General features: G+C 25.4%; 1 protein-coding gene across 2 annotated transcripts; it reads left to right on the plus strand.

Moving 5' to 3' along the window:
- Nucleotides 1-11480: 11480 nt before the first annotated feature.
- Nucleotides 11481-18654, plus strand: LOC145831993 (small ribosomal subunit protein uS2-like). Of its 2 annotated transcripts, none has more exons than XM_082939347.1 (6): nucleotides 11481-11588; nucleotides 14465-14613; nucleotides 16148-16327; nucleotides 16804-17015; nucleotides 17745-17898; nucleotides 18402-18654. In XM_082939347.1, exons 1-6 carry the CDS (start codon nucleotides 11579-11581, stop codon nucleotides 18585-18587), a joined length of 891 nt encoding a protein of 296 aa, XP_082795473.1. In that variant the 5' UTR covers nucleotides 11481-11578; the 3' UTR covers nucleotides 18588-18654. The 2 variants fall into 2 exon arrangements, with proteins under 2 accessions (XP_082795473.1, XP_082795474.1); XM_082939348.1 differs by lacking the exon at nucleotides 11481-11588 and adding an exon at nucleotides 13324-13348.
- The last annotated feature ends 3930 nt before the right edge of the window (nucleotides 18655-22584 follow it).

Below are 22584 nucleotides of genomic sequence, written 5' to 3' on the forward strand. Positions count from 1 at the left end.
TTTAAACTTGCAAATTGAAAAATTATTTTGTTAACATTTAATCAAAGTATGATTCAAAATAAAAACAAGCAAAGTTAAATTTAATTTACTTTACACAACCAAAATATTTTTAAGTTTTGAAATCTTAATCAAATTTATAAACATACTTTAATTATAAACTTAACCATGAACTATTTGTTTTTTCTGTGGTAGAAATGCAAAAAGTTCTTTTTTTTTAGTTTTAAGCTTTCTTTGCATATGTGTTTTATTAACTTAGTTTACAATTTACAAGTCTAAATTTATTTGATTGAAACTTTTATGTTAAAACAAACAACCTACTACTTTTTCATATAAAAACAACAAATATACTTTAAAAAATATAATTAAAAGTTAGTAACTTTGCTAAAAACTTTTTTTTTTTTTATTAAACTAAACTTGTCTATAAAAATATAAAATTGCAAGCTTTTTTGTAAGAAAAAAAATATTCAAGCTGCATCAGTAAAAACGTGTAGGAGTTGATAAAATAAAATAGTTACATCATGTGCAGAACGTGCAGTAAAGTTCTAAGTTATTTTTTATAATTTATGTTTAGTAAGTATAAGTTTTTAACATGCATATAAGTTGTAAACCAATTTCATAATTCAACCATTCTGTAACAAATTGTTTACAAAATATTAACAAATATTTGGAAGAGAAAACTTGAAAAATTGAGTTAGTTATAAAATATGAGTTTTTATAGGTTCAATTAAAAAATATACACAATAGAAACTGCTTATTAAAAAAAAATATAACAACCAATCTTAACAATAAAAGATAAGGGTTAAGAACTAAAATGTACTTATAATCTTGTATTTAAAACAATAAAACAAAAATAATTATACATATTATGAAAAATCACTTTACTATTTTTGTTTTGCTTCTTAAAAAAAATAGTAAAACTTTTCACGTAAAACAAATTGAGGGTTTTACTACACTTAAAACCAATTTTCAAAAATTTCTTTCTTGTTTTCAACAAAAAGTATGGACAAAACTTTATCAGCTTTTTTTTTTAATTCAGTACTTTTCAGTACAATTTTTTAACGCTTGTATTTTTTTTTTAAAGATTAATAAAAAAATTTTAAAGATTTTTAGTTTTTTACAATTAAAAAATTAAAAAATTTATAATTCAATAAAGTTACACCAAGCTTAACCTAGTTTTTCTAAGAAAAACTAAAACTTTGTCCAAGTTTGAAAGAATATGTTACTTAAACTGATTTTATTAAATTATTTTTTGTACAAGTGTCAACCACTGGGTATTGATCCTGAACCATCAACTCAGAGAATTTTCCAAGCCATCATTAGGACCCATATAACGTCAGGCCACACAAAATTTTATTTTATCCAAACTCAATGTAGTACAAATATTAAAAATAAATAATATCAAAATATATAATTCTTGTATAAAAACATCTAGCTTACAATTAAATTTATGATATGATTGTATATTTTAGCTTCTACATGCTATGGTAACATGCATAAGCTGTTTATAAACAAAATGTTTAATTAGTGTTTCGACACCACAGATAAACAAAAGTGTGACATATTAAATAAATACAAAACTTATAATTTACTTTACCAAAAATAAAAAATACTAAAAGTTAACTAGTCTACATCTTTTCAACTTACACAAACATTAATAAAAACTATGTTAAGAATATTAAAGGAAGTTTAAGCGCTTTTTTTCAAAAAAAAAGAAACCTAAGCGTGAATTATTCAAAACTGCGCTGCAGTAAAAGTAATTTGTGACAAAAAAAATCAGGTGAAGCTAAATAAATTCACACAACAGAAAAGTATAATATCTACCAGAGCTTAACTGTTTTTTTCTATTAATATATTAATACATATATATCCTTCTGGTTATATAGGAACAAACAAAAACAAGTTTTTCAATCATTCATTAATACCTTAAAAAAGTTAAAGAAAGTTGATTTAAAGTTCTATTTAGTTCAACAACATGTTTAAACAAACTGACTAAAAGAACTAAAAAAACTGATACTCATCTGTTTTTAAACTTGGAAAACTAAGAATTTTTCTTTCAGAAAAAAAAAAGTTTTAAGTTAGTACTACGAATACACTACAATCCAAGCTATACAGTGTTACAAACTATAATTTAAGCACATTGAGGAGAGATTTAATTAAAGATAGCCTGTAAAATTGAAAACATTAGAAACTATTCCAAAAATGTTGCACACGTTAAAAGTTAGTTTTAATGAGGTGTTTTCAAGCTAACTTATATTACCTGTTTATGTTTACTGGTAATAAAAAAAGTTTTCAATAACTAATGCCATTAAATTAGTGAGTAAAAATTAGTTGTAAGGTCTAAAATACACTTTGATTATAAAATAGAACTAAATTTTAAAATCAAGCTCATGTGTTTTTCTTAATTAAAAGGAACAAACATAACTACATCAGAATTTTTAGAAAAACTTAACCAAAAATACATGTTTGTGACTAAATTTAAAATACTTATTAAAGTAATTTTGATGTTTTAGTGCTGATACTACAAAACGTAAAAGTTTAGTACTAAACGAAAACAAACTTGGAAAAAGAAAGGATTGTTCTTATTTTTATTGAAGATTGTTCATTTAAACCTGTTTTTATTCACTAAAACAAAAACAAAATACATGTTTGTAACATAACTAACATAAAAAGTTAAACTTTTCAAAGCTTGAACTTTTAAAAAAGTGAGAAGAAAATAATGATATAAGCATGAATTATTCACTTCAAATCGAAACTAGAACTTAAGTAGATAAAATCTTAGAAACACAAAATATTCAAGTTTAAAAACAAAATTTTACAATGCAGTAGATTCTAAATAAAGTTTTTTATAAAATTGAACAAGTTAAAAGTTTTCAATTAAGTAAGACTTAATCGATTTAGAAGTAAAGCTGTAAATAATAAATAACTATAATTTGAACTCAAAAGGTCAAAGAGAACTAAAATATTTATCCTTTAACAACTATAAACTAAAAGTATTCACAAATAAAGCATAAATAAAAGAATTAAATAACTTTAATAAACTATCTTTAAATGTCATAACACGTAATATAAACAATAATGAAAAAAGTTGTAAACATAAGCTTCAACTAAAAATACATGTAAGAGTAAATGTAAACTGATCTCTATAAACAAAATTACATGTTTGAAATAAGTATAACTTCATGTTTTAAAAATTAAAGCACACAAGAACGTAAGTTTGAATACTAAAAACAGTTCATACTCAACTATTTATAAAAGAATAGAACAAATCAAACTAGAAAGTATAAAACTCTTAAAAAATTGCTATGCACAACTTAACAAGAAAGCTAAAATTAAATAAAAGCACAAACTTTTATTTAAAAAGTAAAATATGAAAGTAAAGCAGTTGTTAACAAAAGACTTAAAAAAAAATTAAAAGTTTACTACTAAAAAATAAAAATAAAACAGCTTGCTTAGTTGGAAGTGTCTAAAAAGAGAAAGTATATAAGTAGACTTTAAATAAAACAAACTTAAAAATCAGTTTGCAAAACTTAACAAAAAGCTAAACTTAAATAAAAGCACAAACTTTTATCTAGAAAGATAAATGTGAAGCTGAAACAGTTGTAAAAAAAAAATTAAACATTCTAAATAAACAAATAGAATTATTAAAAAATTTATTACACGAAATAACAAACAAATAGCTTTTAAAGTGGTAATTGTGTAATATCAGGAAGAAAAAAAAACATAATTTTAAAATATTAATTTAAAAAAATCCTAAACAACTAAAATTAACAACTTATGACTTTTAAAACCTTCCTACAAAATTTAAAAAATAACAAACAACATGCACCATGAAAAGTGCGAAAAAATAGAAAGTAAACAAGCTGCACGCTTTAAACGCTTACTGTTACGTCATAATCACGTTGGTTGGTGTTACGTAGGGTGATTAATTCGACGAAGTTCATGTACCATTTAACAAAAAAAGTTAACTAAATTTAGACTTTGTGATTTTTTTCTTTTTATTATTGTATGATAATTTTCACTATTTTTGAAACTTCTTTTAACTTTTTTTATTTTTTTTTTATTTACATATCTAATTTTTTTTATAGTACTTAATTAATTTTATCTATAGATATCTTTATGTATTTCTTTCTAGCTCGTATAAAACTCTTATTCATTTGTATTTTTAAGTTTTACAAAACATGTTTAGTTTGAAAACAAACTTGCATTTTTCAATAATCAATGTATGCTTCATTTTTACAATTTTTTCTACAAATTTGTATAAAACTTATCAACTAAAACTTTTACTTTTACTTGTGTTCAGTTAAAAAGTGTTTAAATGTTACAAACTCAAAACAAATTAAATGTAGAACCACTTAATATTTATTTTTTTTTTACCACATGGCTACTTTTTGTAACTTTTAAATATTGTTGCTTTATATATTTTAGATTAACCGTTTTTTGTATAAAAAAAAAATTGCCTACAATAAAAGTAATTTCGTTTAAATTGTTATGAAATTAACAGTTTATTTTTAGTTAAATTTTTTAATGTTTGTTTTTTGCTTTACATTTTAGCCTTACTGTATAAAAACATAAACTTTTTCAAAAGCTGCTTAAAAAGTAATATAAAAGTATTCAACTAAAATAAAAGAAGCCACAATAGTTAATTCTCATATTAAGAAGAGCTATTAAATTTATTAATTTGAAAAACTATTCTTAACAACTTTATAATTCATTCAAATCGCTTTGAGTTTCCATTCGCTTCTGTTTTGTTAAGCAATGCTTTCAAAACAAAAGAAAACAAAATTTCACTTTGTATAAAATAGAGCTGTTTAAAAAAAGACTATTGTTAAGAGAAATGTAAAAGTAGTTTAGTTTGTTCAAAATCGAGCTCAAAACTAAATAAACTGTTCTGAATAAGTATGTTTATTTCATATCTTTTAAAAATCAATTTGTTTAAAAAGTTTTTAGCTACAATTATTTCAAAAGCAATTTTTAGCACCTTATTTGCATTTAGCAATATAAACTTATAACCTAATCTATCTAAATTATAATATCATAATTTATTTAGTTAGTTTTAGCAAATCTTTACTATCTATTAATACTGTTTCTTAAGTTTCAGCTAAAATACACTGTATATTAAATATTTGTTGTTTTCGTTTAAATTATTTACACCTTAAATTTCAGTTATTAATTAATTCTTGTTGACTTGGTATGTTAATAAACTTACATAATCAGGTAATATTTACTAGTTAATTAACTTAATCCTGTTCTACTTGTTATTTTGTAAGACGAACTTGTTATTTGACATGAGTATTTTTATAATTTTAGTACAAAAACAAACTATTAGCTTTCTGAATGGATTAGATTTAGAAGTTGTACTACTTTCAAAATTAATCTCTAAATAAATACTGTGATTTTTTGATATATTTTGTAGAACATTTTTCTCATTTCAATTTGACTAAAGTTTACAATTAAGTAATAAAAAACAAAATTGTATACAATATTCAAAACTTTTTTCAACATCTTTTTTAAAGTACTATAAACAAAATTTAATAAGTAAATTTAATAGTTCATTAAATTAAACTTGTGGCTTTATAATCAAAATAGCTTCGTTTAATTTTTGTTTGAAAACATTTTATTAGTATAAGTTTAAAAACTTTTAATTTTTGCTTTTCAAATGCACTTATAACAACTTTTCAGCAAATTCATTTTGTTACTCTTATAAAACTATAAATTAAGCTCGTATAAGATCTTAGATACAATATGTATCTTAAATAAAGATTGTGGTTGTCTCAAAATAACTAACTTTTCAAAGACTAAACAGAAATAAAATAGTTTTTTTAAATCTTTCGTTTTTGCTTACAAGCGCATTGTTGTAAAAATTTAAGTTTCAGCAAATGCGTTTTAAGTGAAAATGAATAAACAAAACTTATAGAAAATTAATGTTTCCACATCTTTATCAATTTAAATTTATCACATTGAATATTTTATAGTCCTGGACAAGACATTATAAGGGATCCGTGGTGTGCGACTCGATAACCGAAAGGTTTTTTCGTGCACCAGGTCTTAGGACAAAATATTCTGAGCGCTTTTTTGTCGTTTATTTAACAATATATAGGTATAAAGTTTTTAACACAAATATATTTTAATAATTTAGAAATATTTATTTTAACCTATTAAAGTTGTTAAAGTATTTAGTGATTTTTAAAATATAAATTTTTATCAGACTTCAACATACTTATGGTAAATTTAAGAAAAAAAAAACTTTTACAGGTTTTTAAACTAAAATACAATATTGCTTATAATAAAAAAATTATAGATCTAGCTGTGTTTTTACAAAAAAATAAGGTACAACGTATATGTCAGAAAACTTAACATTTTTATGTAGTTCAAAAATAATGTTATTAAAACATTTTGTTTTTCATGAACATACTTTAATTCACTCTAAAATAAAACTTTTGTAGAATATTTTATTTAAACATAAAATAAAAGGAATTACCTAAGATAAATCAGTACCGTGAGAACGTTAATCGTAGTTAAAAAGTACTTAAGTCAAACATATTAAACTTTAAAAATTCTGTATATAAAGTAACAGTTGTAAATACTTGTCCTGGACAAGACGTTAAAAGGTATTTACTACTCGATAACCGAAAGGTTTTTTCGTGCAACAGGACGTAAAGACCAAAAAGCATCTTCTTTTGTCGTTCAATGAACTATCACTATTGTTTTTTGAATTCTTATTCTGGTTGGCATTTTAACAAAACTTATCAATTTGTTCAACAGAAAAAAAAAACAGAACACATCGTTTGAAATTTTATTGTAGAAAGCCTAAACAATAAATAAACATTTAAAGAAATTTTTCTGCAAATTTTCTGCTAACTAATAACTATAAGCAGTTTAATTTTGTTCGAAATTCAGTTCAGAAGTTCTTAGGAACATTAATAACCGACCTGCAATTTTTGTTCAGAATAAAATTTACAAACATTGTTTTGGTTTAATTGCAACCAACATTTCTTCTATCATCGTTATTTCACCACTGTATAGTGTTCGATGTATGTTCTTTTTTTTAACTTTTTTTCTATACATTTTTACAGAGCAATTCACTAAAGGTTTGGTTTATTTAATCCGGCTCATTGTTTTAAATTACTGCGGACCTACACACATATACACTAAAAGTTTAATTATTAACCTCACAAAAAATGTTTAAGTTTAGAGTCTTGTCTAGACTTTAATAATTGAAAGTTTTAAAAAGAAATATAATTAAAATAAACAGCCATATACGATTAAAACAACATCAGATTGTTGGCTTAAATCTTATTAATTTTAAAGAGTGAATATGTGTTCTGATATTTTATTAAACAAGAGACTAAATTTAACTTGTCATACATTTTTTAATATATTTTGATCTATTAATAAAATTTAACTTTACTGAGAAAGTGTTTTTTTATTTCAGTATATAAACACTAACAACTCTTTTATGTTTTCAAAACCAACCACTTTAAAAGTATGACATAATTCAATTGTAAAGTTCAAAAAAAATAAATATAACTTTAGTTTCAACTTGAGTTAAAATTAGAAAATATATAATAACAGAAACATGGTTTACTACTTACCTTATTTACTTCTAAAATACATAAACTGTATAAATGCAAAACAAATCTTTAAAACTTTTATAATTTATGTAATATACTGTTAAAAACAGTTAAGATGAAAAACATTACACTTTTCAAAATATTTGTAATATATACTATTAGAATCACTCAACATATTTTTGGTCATTTTCATTGCAAAAAAGTAAAACAAATATAAAACATTTCAGATTGCAAGGCTTACAAAATCAACAATTTAGATTACGAAAGCAAATTTCTACGCAAACTATTCTTAAGAAAGACTAAAGAGCACAGATTGAAACAAAACATCACTTATGTACCCAAGAAAACTATTAAAGAGATTAGCAAAATAGAAATATCTTGTTAGATGTTTTTTTTTATTATTAACAAGATACTTTTTAATACGAAATACAATAAAAATATTTTTCCAAAAAATCAACTGCTTTTATTATTAAGTGTCAGCTATGACGATTACTTTCTCTTTTTTATTAAATAAAAAGCTTTAGCGTGCCCTTTAAGCTTTTTTATGTAGGAGAATGAAGAATAGGTAGCTTTCAAATTTGCACGAGTGTAAAAAATTTCACAAGGGCACAAAACTGCACGAATTATCTTCGTGCAATTTAGTAACTTCGTTCATATTTTTCTTTGTGCAAAAGTATTTTTGTGCAATTTTGAGCGAGGGGATAAAATTGCATGAAGATAATTCTGCACGAGCAGACAGTTTTGCACGGAAACATTTTTGCACGGGTTGATATTTTATTTATTTATTTTAACTTTACTTTTTTTAATTTACTTTTTTTTTTACTATCACTGTTACGCCTAACCCTTACCCTCGGTTAGTAGCTTTTTTTTCCTTTTTAATTAGTTTATTATTTTTTTTTTTTTTCATAATAAAATTGATTAGTTGTTTATATTTTTTATTTTTACTAGCACTGTTACCCCTAACCCTTACCCTTGGTCAGTTACTTTGTTTTTTCTTTTTGTTTTTTTATTAATTTACTTTCTTCTTTTTTTCTGTTTTTTTTTTTTACTCTCGTGCAAAAACTATCTTCGTGCAATTTAGTAACTTCGTGCATATTTGTCTTCGTGCAAAAGTATCTTTTTGCAATTTTGTGCCCTCGTGAAGTTTTGTCTTCGTGCAATTTAGTAATCTCCTGTAGTTTTGTTTTCGTGCAATTTTGACCCGTTCCCATTTTTACAATTTATTAAAAATTATTTATGTTTTAAAAAACTTCTAATTTTTTAAAACACCCTAACAAAAAATTCGAAAAACCTATCAAAATAAATACTTATGAGACCTTTTTCTATTAAAGCTTTAAGTTTGATAATAAAAGTTGTCTTAGTAATAGTTTTACTCGTTTATTTTAGCTTTTAGTAATTATTTTCATATGTTCTAGTTCATTTTTGATAAATCTCCCTGTTTGAGTTTACAATACTTTGCTCTATTTTTTAAACATACTTCATAAAATACCTGTTGAGAATTTAGTTTTTCACAAGACTTCATTATCAAAAACACCAGTATTAAACCTTTTGAAAAAAAAATCTAATTTTTTCTTACTTCAATTAGTAATTTAATCCAAGCAACAACTACAAACAACTGCTAATAAACACTAGTACAGTTTTTTTTTTTGCTTAAATTATAACTAAATCTTATAAGTTTTACTTTGAAACTTAATTTCCTTAAACGAAATTCAAAAAAAAAACAGGTATATAAAGTAGAAAATATTTTAAAATCACTACTATCTTCATAATTTAAATGATGTTACTTAGTCGAAAATAAAACTCATATACTTTTCGATTCTGGATCATTTTAATAAAGTTCTTAAGACAGTTTTGCTTACAGTTATTTTTACAAGCTAAAATTTTTTCTCTTAGCATAAATCAAAAATGATAATATAAATCTTTACCGCACACAAACAAACCGTAAGGTACAATATTTTTTGTCTTTCTTGATACTAGTGTCTTAATGCCCGCGCAACATGCTTATTAACACATTGATGATTCTGCTACCAGTCTCATGCCTAAGAATAATAGCTAAACTACAAAATCATCCAATTAAGTCTCTATAGTGCTGATTACTGAATGTATATAGGCTTATGTTATAATTTTTAACTACTATAAAGCAGGCCTGCCACAAATTTATTAATAAAGATTTCTGAAAATTGGTTACACGTTTTTTTTTAATTTAAAACTTCATGCTTGAGTAATTGTATGACGATTTTGGCTTAGAGTGTCACAATAAAAACAATAAAGTAAAAACTGCTTTAAACCACTAGTATAAATTTGTAATTTTTTTTTTTGTCTTACTTAATTTCATTTAAGCGTTTGAACTTTATTTAACTTAAATTAGTAGTACCTTATTTTATTCTTTTAATACTAACACTGTATGTTTTATTATAACCATTTATTTTATCAGCTTTAATTAAACATATTAAATAAATAAACTTAACTTGTTTCAAAATTTTAAGGGAGATTTAAATATAAAGAGTAAGTTATGTACTTAGTAAATATTTGAATTTTAGTTAGCTAAAACTAAAATATATTATTGTAGATTTTGAAAATACAGTCAATTTTCTTTTGTTTAAAGCAAAAATAGAGTTGCTTTAGTTTCTTGCAAAAATAAAGTTGCTTTAGTTTCTTAAAATTTTTATAGTTTGAACATTTTACTGTAGCTGAATGAAAATATATTCTAAAAGTTGAATTAAATAAAGGTTATAACTTATCACAGTTAAATTAAATAAAAAAAAGCCGTTTATTTAAACTATCAATAAACTGTGATATATATAAAACTACTTATACAAACTATACAGTTTCCTTCTTTTATCATACTAACACATGTTTCTAGTCTTAAGAGATTAACACACTTCAACGGAGCTCTTTAAAAAAATAAATACTGTAACGAAAGAATATAAGCTAAAGTAGGTACATTATGTACCTACTTTAGCTTATATTCTTTCGTACCATTATATTCTTCGTACATACATGTGTCCGATAAAAACAAAAATAATTGGTATAGATTTTTATAGGTTAATGGTTAATAATAGATAAAATACTTAAATTAATATCAGACTGTAATAAAACAACATAATATTTGTGATTCTTAAGTCTAAATTCAAGTAAAACTTTTTTCGCTAGGATCTTTTTTAACAAACGATTAAATTTATATTTTTAATAGTTAAAACTACCTATATAATTTTTTTAAAGATAACAGAAAATATCTAAAAAAACAATCCTTTATCATTAAAAATTATCTACGGAACTGATTTATAAGAATTTAAATAGTATTGAAGTAAGATGACAGCAAGTCAAATACAATTAAGGCTGTTTAAAAGTAGGTTTGCTAGAAATTTGAACACTTCAGAAACTTTTATTCGTCTTAAGTCAAAATTCTATGCTTGACTAATTTTTGGCGATTTTTTTTTCAGTCAAAATTGCAATTATGTATGAAGGTAAACTATTAGAATAGTTTTTGTTAAAGTAGTAATTTTATTAATATTTTAATGGATCATCGAAAGCTTTTTTAATTACATCATTATCTTTCTACTTTCTTTTATTAGAACAAAACACATTTAATTTTCATTTTTAAAGTTAAGTCTTTTTATCGACAAAATTACTCGAAAAACAATTTCTTTTTTTAATGCCAAACATTTGTTAAAAAAAAAATATTCTTACTTATAAACCCCTTTTCGATTTTTTTTACAATTTACACAAAAATGTAAAACTGACTGTTTGTTTATTATGAGTTCATAAATTAAAAAAAAAAAAATTATTCGGATAAATTTAAAAAAGATTAAAATTAGTAAAAGTGCTATGAAAAAATATTGCATTAAAAACTTTTTTTTTAAAGATAGGAATTATAACAATAATTTTCATTATTTTGGCCCTGGTATTGGCTTGAGTACTAAATTGGTTTATAACTGCTAAAAGTTCTGTAGCCATATTTTTATTTTACACCAGCTTGCTCTTCTAAATTGTAGACCCATAGAAATATGTCAGCTAGTAAGTTATTATTTGATTATAAATGTTATGTATAGTTGTTTGAATATGTCCAAAGATAATATACCAGTTATTTTGATGTACTTAGTTTTTGGTGTTTAAATTTTTGTTATTTCTAAACTTCCACATTTTCTATTTTGTTGTTTCTTGGTTTTTTATAATATCAGTTGTGTTATTGAAATTGAACCTTAATTATATTTATATTTATTATTATATTCATTGAAAAGTATAAATTAAGATTTGTACAGTTTAAAATTTTAAATGGTTATAAGAGTTTAAATTTCTTAATATCAAATGCTATTTATTTTAATAACTTAATTAATTTATTGTTTAATATTTTAGTAAACAATAATGGTAAGTTATTACTGAATTTATGAATGATGTTATGAAGAAGTATGATTTGAAATACAGAGATTTTCAACCAAATATATAAATCTTCTTTATTTACTTGAAATCTCTGAAATAATATTTAGAAGTATATAAATATAAGTTTATTTCTATAACATAACATTATTCATTAACCATGAAAAGTTACACTTATAAAGATTCATTGTTTACCAACAAGTATGAATAAATTTAAAGTTGTAAGTGTGGCATTTTCATACCAGGAATTTGAAAATTTTCGAAATAAACCTGGAAAAACCACAATTTAAACAATTTTTTCATGCGTATTAGTAAGTTTAAATTTGACATGATAATGGTTCATTGTTACCAAAAATATTCATATAAACATTAACAGTAGCTTTACAGTATCTTTGAATGCTGTTATACTATTAAACACAAATTTTTCCTTAAAGCTTAACTTTAAATTAGAATAAACTTTAAATATTCACTTTCTATAACCTTGAATTTTTTAAAAACCAGTTGCCACTGGCCACCCTGGAAAAACAATAAATTTATCTGAACTTTTTCACCCCCCTACCCAGGAATATCAACATACATTACAACAATTATTATTGAAAACTTGATAATGTGGTGATGGTCAAAAATTTTCTAGACTATTAAATAATTTTTATGAATCCATCTTACAATATTTTATCAAGCTAGTATGTCTTAATAATTTTTTAATGATGGATAATATACAGATTATTTGTTCACAGGGTTGCCACTTTACCTGGAAACCTGGAATTAGACAGTTTAGGAAAAAAAAGAAAAAAGAATTTGATTTATTTTGAAAAAAACCTGGAAAAACCTAGAAATTTAAACAAAAACCTGAAAAAACTTGTAATTTTTGACAATTTAAATATGATCAGTAGTTAAATTTCAATTTAACACCAAAAATATATTGCATAGATAACGTTTTTTTTGACCTCATCAAAAATTTTTTTATCAGTGTAAAAGTTTTAAAGTAGCAAAACAGTATCTTTTTAATTATTTTATACTATTTGACACAGTTCTCTTGCCTTCAACTTAGTTTTAAAATAAAAATAGACCCAAAAATATGTACTTTTAAAAACCTGGGTAAGTTTTTGAAAAAACAAGTGGCAACTCTGCATACAGAGTGCCAAGTAGAATTAACATAAATTAAATGAAAGTTGTTTATTATCTAAAGGTTCAAGAATAAGCTTTAATTAAAATAAAATATTTTACAATATCTTTTGAGCTTTTTTAAATACACAAATCTCAAACCTTTTTAAATGAACTACTTTTCACAATAGCTATAAACTAAAACTGCTAATACATTATTTGTGAACAGAAAACTACTTAAAATAATTGAAATTTTATCTATTAACTTACTGTAAAAACATAAAATATGAGTGCTAGTAAGTTTTTGTTATCATATTTAAGAAATCCAAACATAATCACTAGATTTGGAATTTTATAACTTTTTTTAGTTATTAATACATAACTAATCTGCATTGTCCAATAGTTATGACATCTTTTCCAAAACCATATACATTAATTCATAGATGTTTAGTTAAACCTGCTAATTTTCGATTGTATTTGTTTGTATGAGTAACAAGTTTTTAAAACAATTTTAATGGGTATATAAGTTTTCATTTTCTTATTTATAAAGGCACCCTTTTGTGTAATTGATTTATTCAAGTATTCCATGCCTAGTTTCCTTTATAATTACTTTAAGTACTGAAAAAAGTTCAACTATAAGCATACCTATGTGCTAACTGATGTTAGTATGAACACTAAATATCAATAATGGTAGTTTCATTGCATTTTCTTTATTACAAGGATTTCCAAGAATAGATTGTAGTTGATCTCCCACAAAAGTTTGAAAACTTTTACTTCGGCAAATATAGATAATCTAAAATCTTAAATTCTTTTCAATCAAATGATATTGGGGTATCCACTTAACTTGATTTTTTTGAGTTAGTTTGCTCTGCCCACATGTTAGCTTTATAAAATGGTGTGTACACAGTCACAATATAAAAAATCAACCTAATGCATATTCCTTTGTCATTTTATAGCTCCTATGTAGTAATTACCATTATGATAAACCATTCAAGGAACATATAACTAGAGTATAAGTTTTGCATTGATAAGATACTGTACACAAAAATTTATTATGTAGTTTAAAATTTTATACTTATAAAAAAAAAACTTTCCAAACTAAATATAATAGTGATCCTTAGTTTATTTTATGAAATTCTCTTAGCCCAAGTCTAAGTTAATTCTCTGGCTGATTTTAATTGTGTTTGTTGTCCTTTAATTTTAATATTCAAGTGGAATTTGGTTAAAAAAGTTAAGTGCTAAAGATTTAGGACAAATCCACACTTTCAAGTTTCAGTTTAGACTTGTACCTGATTAAGTAATTTTCTCTTGGCACATTTGAAATGTATTAATATCAAAATAAAAAGTAGAATAACCATGTTTTTGTACTTCATAATTGTAAATCTAGTTATTAAAATTGTTGTTTCAACCAGATAACTCGCTTCTTGAGCTTCAAGCGGATGATTGCCGCAAAATGATTGCTGCCTCTGTCCATTTGGGATCACAGCAATGCCAATACCAAATGGAACAGTATGTCTACAAAACAAGGGCTGACGGTGTCCATGTTGTTGACTCCAAAAAGGTATTATATTAATTTTCAGTACAAAATTCTAATCTTTTCAAGTAATGTAAATTTTGTGTTTGCTTTTGAAATTATAGTAAATCGCCTTAAAAATAACCAATGTGTCACCACTTTTTAAACTTTTTAGTGATTTGTTTGAAAATGTTTCATTGAAATTGTTAAAAGTTGATTTACTGTTAGTATAAGTGCCTTATACTAACAGTACTACAACCTCAAACTAATTAATTTCTAATGTCTTTGATAATGTTTTTCTTGTCATCATTCTTTTAATTTTGTACTAAATCCCTTATTTTGTCTATAGAGTTATAAGAAAGTGTTGCAAGAGTTGAAAGTATTTTAATTAAATTTTTAATAATTTATTTTGTGACTGGTTAAACAAATAACCTTGTACCTCAATTGCTGTAACATAGGTCCTAGTTTTTTAATAGCACTATACTGAATTCGATGGGCAGCAAAAATATTTTATTTCCCTGATAGGTTACTTAAAAAAATAAGAAAATATTGTAGGTATTTTATTTGATTTTTTCTTAGGCTGAAAAGTAGTTATTCTTTAAAGATGAAAATTTTAACAAAAAAAATCAACTTTCTCTATGACTTATATTTATAATAAAGTGCATAATTTATATTACATGGGCTAGAGAGTATATTGATTTTTTTATATGGTTGTTGTCAACTAAACTTATAAGTATTACATTCTTAAGATTTAATTTACACTGAAATAATCATAAAACTTGTCAATTACCTTGTATCTATAAAATTAATAATTTTATCTACCACCTTTCAATGACTTATTCTTACATAATCTTACACAAAATCCTTAGTAGTAAGTAAGTAAGTAAGTAAAAATATTTCAAATCTTTTTTCAAATTAGTTTTGAGGTTTATTGAGTATGGTCTTCATTTTTTACTTATTTCAGTATCAACTAGTCAACCTTGATTTTTATATTTTCTAATTAAGTTAAGTAACTAATGAAAAATAAGTATTTGTTCAGATTAACATAATAAATAAATAAATTTTTTTAACTACATCTATTTATTAATGTGATAAGTGATAATAAATTCGTTATTTCTTTCTTATATGCTTAATGTGATCTTATTTCCTAAATCTATGTTTTTTTAGTTAACTTTTTAAAAATTGAGCTCAACACCTACTGTTGTTTGTTACTCCTTAGGTTTTTTTATTTTGAAAATATAAGTTTTTGCCAAAGACTACATAAATAGTATTTTTAAAAGCAATGCTAACAAAAATCTGTATATTTTTGTTTATAACTATGAGCCTAAACTGATATAGGGTTATCTGCTGAACTTAAATTAATTTTTGAGTTTAGTAGCTCTGCCTGCGTGACACTGAGCATTAAAAAATGGTGTGTACACTGTCACAATATCAAAAATCAACCTAATGCATATTCCTTTGTCATTTTGTAGCTACAATGTAGCAATTACCATCATGATAAACCATGCAAGGAACATTCCAATTTAACAATTTCATTTATCAACATTTTTCATGCAAGTTTGTAAATCAATTTTTTCAATAGACCTGGGAGAAGATTGTGTTGGCAGCACGTGTCATCGCAGCCGTTGAGAACCCAGCTGATGTCTGCGTGATCTCATCCAGGACCATCGGTCAGCGTGCCATTCTCAAGTTCGCAGCTGCCACCGGAGCCACCGCTGTTGCTGGAAGATTCACCCCTGGTGCTTTCACTAACCAGATCCAAGTTTGTTGTTTATCTTTGACACTTCATAAGTTGGATTAATATATTCTAATTAATTACACTAATTACACCTGAAATTTTGAGTATGTTTTACAATTAATAAAAAATTGTATTAAGTTTAAGTGATATTTTTAAATATATAGTTACTTGAACTTGATTGAAGACAACTTTTTGTTTTTAAATTTATTTTGATTGTAGTTTCTTACTCATTATTTTTGTTACAATTTGATATAGGGTTATCTACCTAACTTGAATTAACTTTTAAGTTTAGTAGCTCTGCCTGTGTGACACTGAGCATTAGAAAATGGTGTGTACACCGTCACAATATCAAAAATCAAACCAATGCATATTCCTTTGTCATTTTGTAGCTACTATGTAGCAATTACCATCGTGATAAACCATGCAAGGAACATTCCAATTTAAAAACATTTTTTGTTTACAATGTTTAATTCTAGATATATAACTTGTGATCATTACAGAAAGCTTTCCGTGAACCACGTCTGTTGATTGTCACCGACCCACGCGCTGATCATCAGCCCATCACTGAGTCATCGTACGTCAACATTCCAGTTGTTGCTCTCTGCGACACCGACTCTCCAACCAGGTTCGTCGATGTTGCCATCCCATGCAACAACAAGGGAAAGCAGTCCGTCGGTCTCATCTGGTGGTTCCTTGCCAGAGAAGTACTCAGGTGAGATATTTTAATACCGAGTTAAACTAAAAGGAAATAATTATTGTTGCTAGCACTGCTAAATCGTAAGTGTAAAAACTAATGACATAAATAACTATTTTTGTAACATTTAGTTTAAAAAATGGTCTTTAGAATTATTATGGCATCTCTGTTTACAAAATAAAACCTTTTTAATTATTGTATTACTGTTTTCACCAGCTTTTTAAGTAAGAAATTATAAAGTTTCATATTTAATTCTAATGATATAGGGTTATCTGCTGAACTTGAATTCATTTTTGAGTTTAGTAGCTCTGCCTGCGTGACACTGAGCATTAGAAAATGGTGTGTACACCGTCACAATATCAAAAATCAAACTAATGCATATTCCTTTGTCATTTTGTAGCTACTATGTAGCAATTACCATCATGACAAACCATGCAAGGAACATTCTAATTCTAAACAAAACAGTAATTTTTTCTAGACAGTAATGATAGTCCTGAAAATTCAATTCTATTTTGTTGTAACCTATCATTATCACTAACAGCATTTTAAAATTATTGAATTACCTACTGGTATTTATGAGGAGTTAAAAAATCAGTTTTGATGTTTTGTAATTTAGCTTATCATTTACAACTATTTTTTTATTTCATTGTCTTATTTTTTACATTAAGACGAGTAAATACCACCTGTATGTGTAAGATGCTTGCATTTGGTCATTAAGTATTACAGTTTAATAAAACTAATTAACAGGCTCCGTGGAACCATCCCCCGTGAACAGGAATGGGATGTCATGCCAGACTTGTACTTCTTCCGTGACCAAGAAGAAATCGAAAAGGACGAAGAAGTTGCCCAGAAGGCAGCACAGGAAGAAACCGAAGCAGCCCCTGCTGACTGGTCTGCTGAGGTCAGCGGCTCCATTATTTTTGTTAAAAACAATAAATTTTCGAGTCTCTTGGTACAAAGTTACACTGATATAGGGTTATCTGCTAAACTTGAATTCATTTTTGAGTTAAGTAGCTCTGCCTGCGCGACACTGAGCATTAGAAAATGGTGTGTACACCGTCACAATATCAAAAATCAAACCAATGCATATTCCTTTGTCATTTTGTAGCTACAATGTAGCAGTTACCATCATGATAAACCATGCAAGGAACATATATTTTAAATGTAACTTAATGTACCAAGAGTATTTGCTTGATTTTATTTATTTTATAATTGTTTTGTCATGATACTTGACTGATTATTTACACAAAACATGTTTATATACGCATTTTTTTAATAATAATAAGATGTATTTTTTATCTTTTTGAGCATTCTGTAATCGATTTTCGTATAAAAAAGTATGTAGCCATTAAAAAAAATTAATCAAAACCACTTACTCAAAAATAACTCTACCCTGACTCACAGGCAGCACCAGGCGACTGGAACAACGAGCCAGAGGTCGGAATGACCGGAGAAGCGCCAGCAGCCCCAGCCGAGGGAGCCGCCGTTGAAGGAGCAGATGCCGGCAAGGTCGACGACTGGGCAGCGCAGAGCACCCAGGCACAGAAGGAGACCGGAGACTGGGGTGAAAATGTCGAGGGCAGCTGGTAACCAGTGGCAACCGCAAACCCTTGATTTTGTAAAAACTTTATAGTGAATAAATTTTATACAATTTTGAGGTTTAGACAATTATTAATAAATGTTTTTAAATGTTGAAACACAAACAGTATTTTACTTTTTTTTGATAAATTATAAACTAGTTTAAATATATATTTTGTTAGGGAGGGTTTTCCAAGAATAAATATTTTAAATAAATCCATTAAAATTAAAGGATTTTAATTTGGTCTGTATAAAGTTTATGTTGGCCTAATATCCTTAAAAGCTATAAAGTCTTCGTATTTGAGCAATAAATTCATTAATTGTTGAAAAAAAGTGAAAAATATTATTGATAAAACCTACTTACACTACCATTTTTCTTAAAAGGCAGACCAACTTTAATTCTTACTTTATAGGACCTTAAAAAGTAACTAAGTTGTTTTCTAAAGTAAACTAATGTCTATCTTGACTTATAAAGTAAACCTACTGTGTTATATCTTCCGAACATTCATGAGCAAGTTCTGTTTCCCATTTCTCATAACCTAAATTCTGTTATTGCTAAAACTTCTAATATAAAGCATTTAAGTGATGTTTCTCTAAATAATAGCATAAATCTAAGTTCAATTGAAGGTAGTTGGATATAATTCCAATAAAATACCGAATACACATAATAATTCTAGTATTGTCCTAATCAGTATAGTATGTTTCCATCTACCTTTGTAACATAATTATATTGATAAAAAGATAATAACTAACTTAAAGATATGTTATTCAAACGGTATATTAGATTATTAAAAAGTGTGACTTATTTGTATTACAAGTTTGTTTAAAACTGCCCAAGTCCGTAAACTAAATGCTTTAGAGAATTGTAAATGCTCAAGTAGTTACCAATAATGAACAATTTATTTAGGCAAGTTTTTATTTAAACGAGGAAAGCCAGTTCAAAACCACTAGCCTCATTAGTTAAGGCAGCCAAATTTTCTTAAATGACGTTGCGCACCGCTTTTAAATCATTTTTGTAAATGTATTTCCAACCCAAAGTTAAAAAAGAATACCATTATAAAGTTAATGTCTAAAAGTCTCTTTGAGTCTAAAACCTTGGTATAAATTTTAATTAAATTATGTTTACATTTCAAAAGTTTAAAAACCATGGGCTAGCTTCTTAAGCTAAAGATTTTCAAGACTTACATTCTTTCTTGTCAGGCGTATATTGATTTTTAAAACTACCTTTCCATCAATCCAAATTTTATGAATCCTCAAACTTATAAAAAATGTGATACTTTCATTATGTTTTTCTTGTACTAGATGTACATAGCTACCAATAAAACAAAATAATTTTTAATAAAATCATAATATTAATTAACCTGTTAAAATTATGGGTAGGCGTTAAATATGCACGTAGATATTTTGCACTGGTTGAAGACTTAGTTTGTTAATTTTATAATAACTGTTAACCCTTCTTTGTCAGTAATGTCAGTAACTTAATTATTATCTTTTTTACTCGTGCAATATTGACACCCGTCCCAAACATTTAGATACATTAAAACTACAAAAATATATGCCTTGATTTAAAAGTCCAATATTTGTGAAACAAATCGTATAATAATCAGTAAGCCGGTGCAGGTCAGCCACTTTTTAATTTTTTTTATGTCTATCAGTTTTTAAAGTAAGCTATTGTTTTATGCTTAATTAGAAGATTAAAAAAAAGAAGAAATAGATTAAATTAAAAACCTTTTCAACAAAACTTAAAGAAGAAATGAGACTGACATAAAGTTCTTCGACATCAAAACATAATTTAGTATATAAGTTTTATTTATATTGACACCAAATTTGAGCTTTATGAGTCCCACGGTTCAGAATAATACTCGAAAATTTCGAGTATGAGAAAACCTCCTTGTTTATAAGGAACTAAAATTTTTGAGAGAGATGAAAGTACGCTTGGATCCGAGAAGGAAAACTTTCAACATGAAAGAGTACGTTTCGATGATCTTGGCATTCCATTTTTTTTAAAGTTTAAAGGTTTTTTTTTTGATAGTGGCTTAAACTAGGTGCTTAAGGTATCCCCGTCAGTAAAATCTAAAGGTTTATCGGAAAGATAGGCTGTCGGTCAAGATTTTTTTTCGGTTTTGAATTGTCCTGCTCTATAAAAGATAAAATGAAAAGACAAAGGTTGCAACATTATGGATTCGATCATTCAGTTTGTAATCGTCTGCCGATACGATTCTATTTGTGGATTCTTCTATAGTTAACCATCTGTAGATCATTAAAAATTGACGACATGTCGTTTTCAAATTGCATTTAGCCGCTATTCGGCTAAACTTTCGTATAAATGCCTCCAATCAAAACATTTAGTGCTTAATAGTGTTTAAAGAATAAAAATAAGTAGACACTTATATTAATTATAGATTTAGATTAATTTATAAAATGGTATGTATAACATTGATTAAACTGTTAATTTATTTTTTCAAGAATTTATTTTATAAACTAAGCTTCGGTCAAATTAGTTAGTTTGTAAAATAAATTGATGAAAGAATAAATTCATTATTTCTTCTCTAGTAGTTGAGATCTCTTTATTTGTTTTCTTAAAACTAAAACATATAAAATTGATTAAGCTGTTTCAAATTTTGTTAAATAAAAGATGATTTCTTTTTTTAATGTTTCCCTGTAAATATACTCTTGGATTTAGAATTTCTATTTAAAAATATCGCTAATTATCAAGTTGGTATATGCGATCACTATAAAATAAACAGTTCTAAAGTTAAATAATCTGATAAATCTTGTTTTAACATCGTATGTTTTGATAATTAGTAATTTTCAAATTTTTGTAATATACTTGGTATTACATGACTACATTCAGATTTCTATTCTACGTTGTTGTTATACAACTAAGGTATACACACAATTATTCAAAAGAGTGCTTATGTGACAGTTAAATTTGATAACCTAGTGTATCAATATTAATCATAAATATATACCATTGTATAGAAATATACCACTGTATAAAAAAGAAGAGAAATATAGGTCTTAGTATATAAACGCAAAATGTAATATCTGAAATTTCTTTTGTCAAGCATGACTAAAATCTGTTTATTCTTTAGCTTTTCAATGGCAAGATATACAAGGTGTTTTAGATAAAACTAGATATACTTAAAATATGTGACATTTCGTCGCTTTAATTTAAAAAACAACTTAGTGATCTATTCAAAAAAAATTGTAACTAAAATACTTCTGCTAAAAAAAAAAAAAAAAAATCTTGTGCAAGTTTTGCTAGTACAGTATTTAAATTATCCGACAGAATATATTATAAGTATTAAAAAATACTTTTGAGTTGCTTTCCTAGAATCATTTAGAAAAGTCCTATAGACCTTATAATGAAATTCAAATCGTTGTAATCAATTTATACTGTAGTATTAAAAACTTTAAAAGGGACGGTAAAACTTACATATAGAAAATGTTAAAGTTAATCTAATAATTCTTCAATGAACATGTTAGAAAAAATTTGGCAACTATCTTTTAGAGTAATTATGAAGAAAATAAACTAAAGGTTTATTTTTTCTTTTACCAAGTGACCATACTAGAGAAATAGAGAACCGTTTAATAATTGAGTACAATATTTCTACTAGATTATTAGCAGTTTGTTATATTCAGATTTTATACAAAAAATTATTTTACTTGTAACTATATGGCAGAGAAAGTGGAATAAACGTTTGGAATAACCAAAGTTAAAACTCTATTCAAGTTCAGCACTTATTTTTAGAAAAGTTAAGCTAACAAGCACTACAGAAGTAAAAATATTTCAATCATTTATAAGCTAATGAATTTTAATAGCATTTTGTACTAAATGATGTATGGTGCCAACAAAATCAAAAAAATTATCTCAGTCTACCTATAGTCAAAATGTTTGTTGAGTTTTGTTTACTACAGGAGGTCGATAATTCTAATAAGTTTATTGTAAATAATCATAATTAAAGGTATTTTTTAGCTAATTAACTAAAAAATTCCAGTTAAATTT

The sequence above is a fragment of the Thalia democratica genome, chromosome 3, assembly GCF_965202585.1.
Source record: "Thalia democratica chromosome 3, ktThaDemo2.hap1.1, whole genome shotgun sequence".
Taxonomy (NCBI): Eukaryota; Metazoa; Chordata; class Thaliacea; order Salpida; family Salpidae; genus Thalia; species Thalia democratica.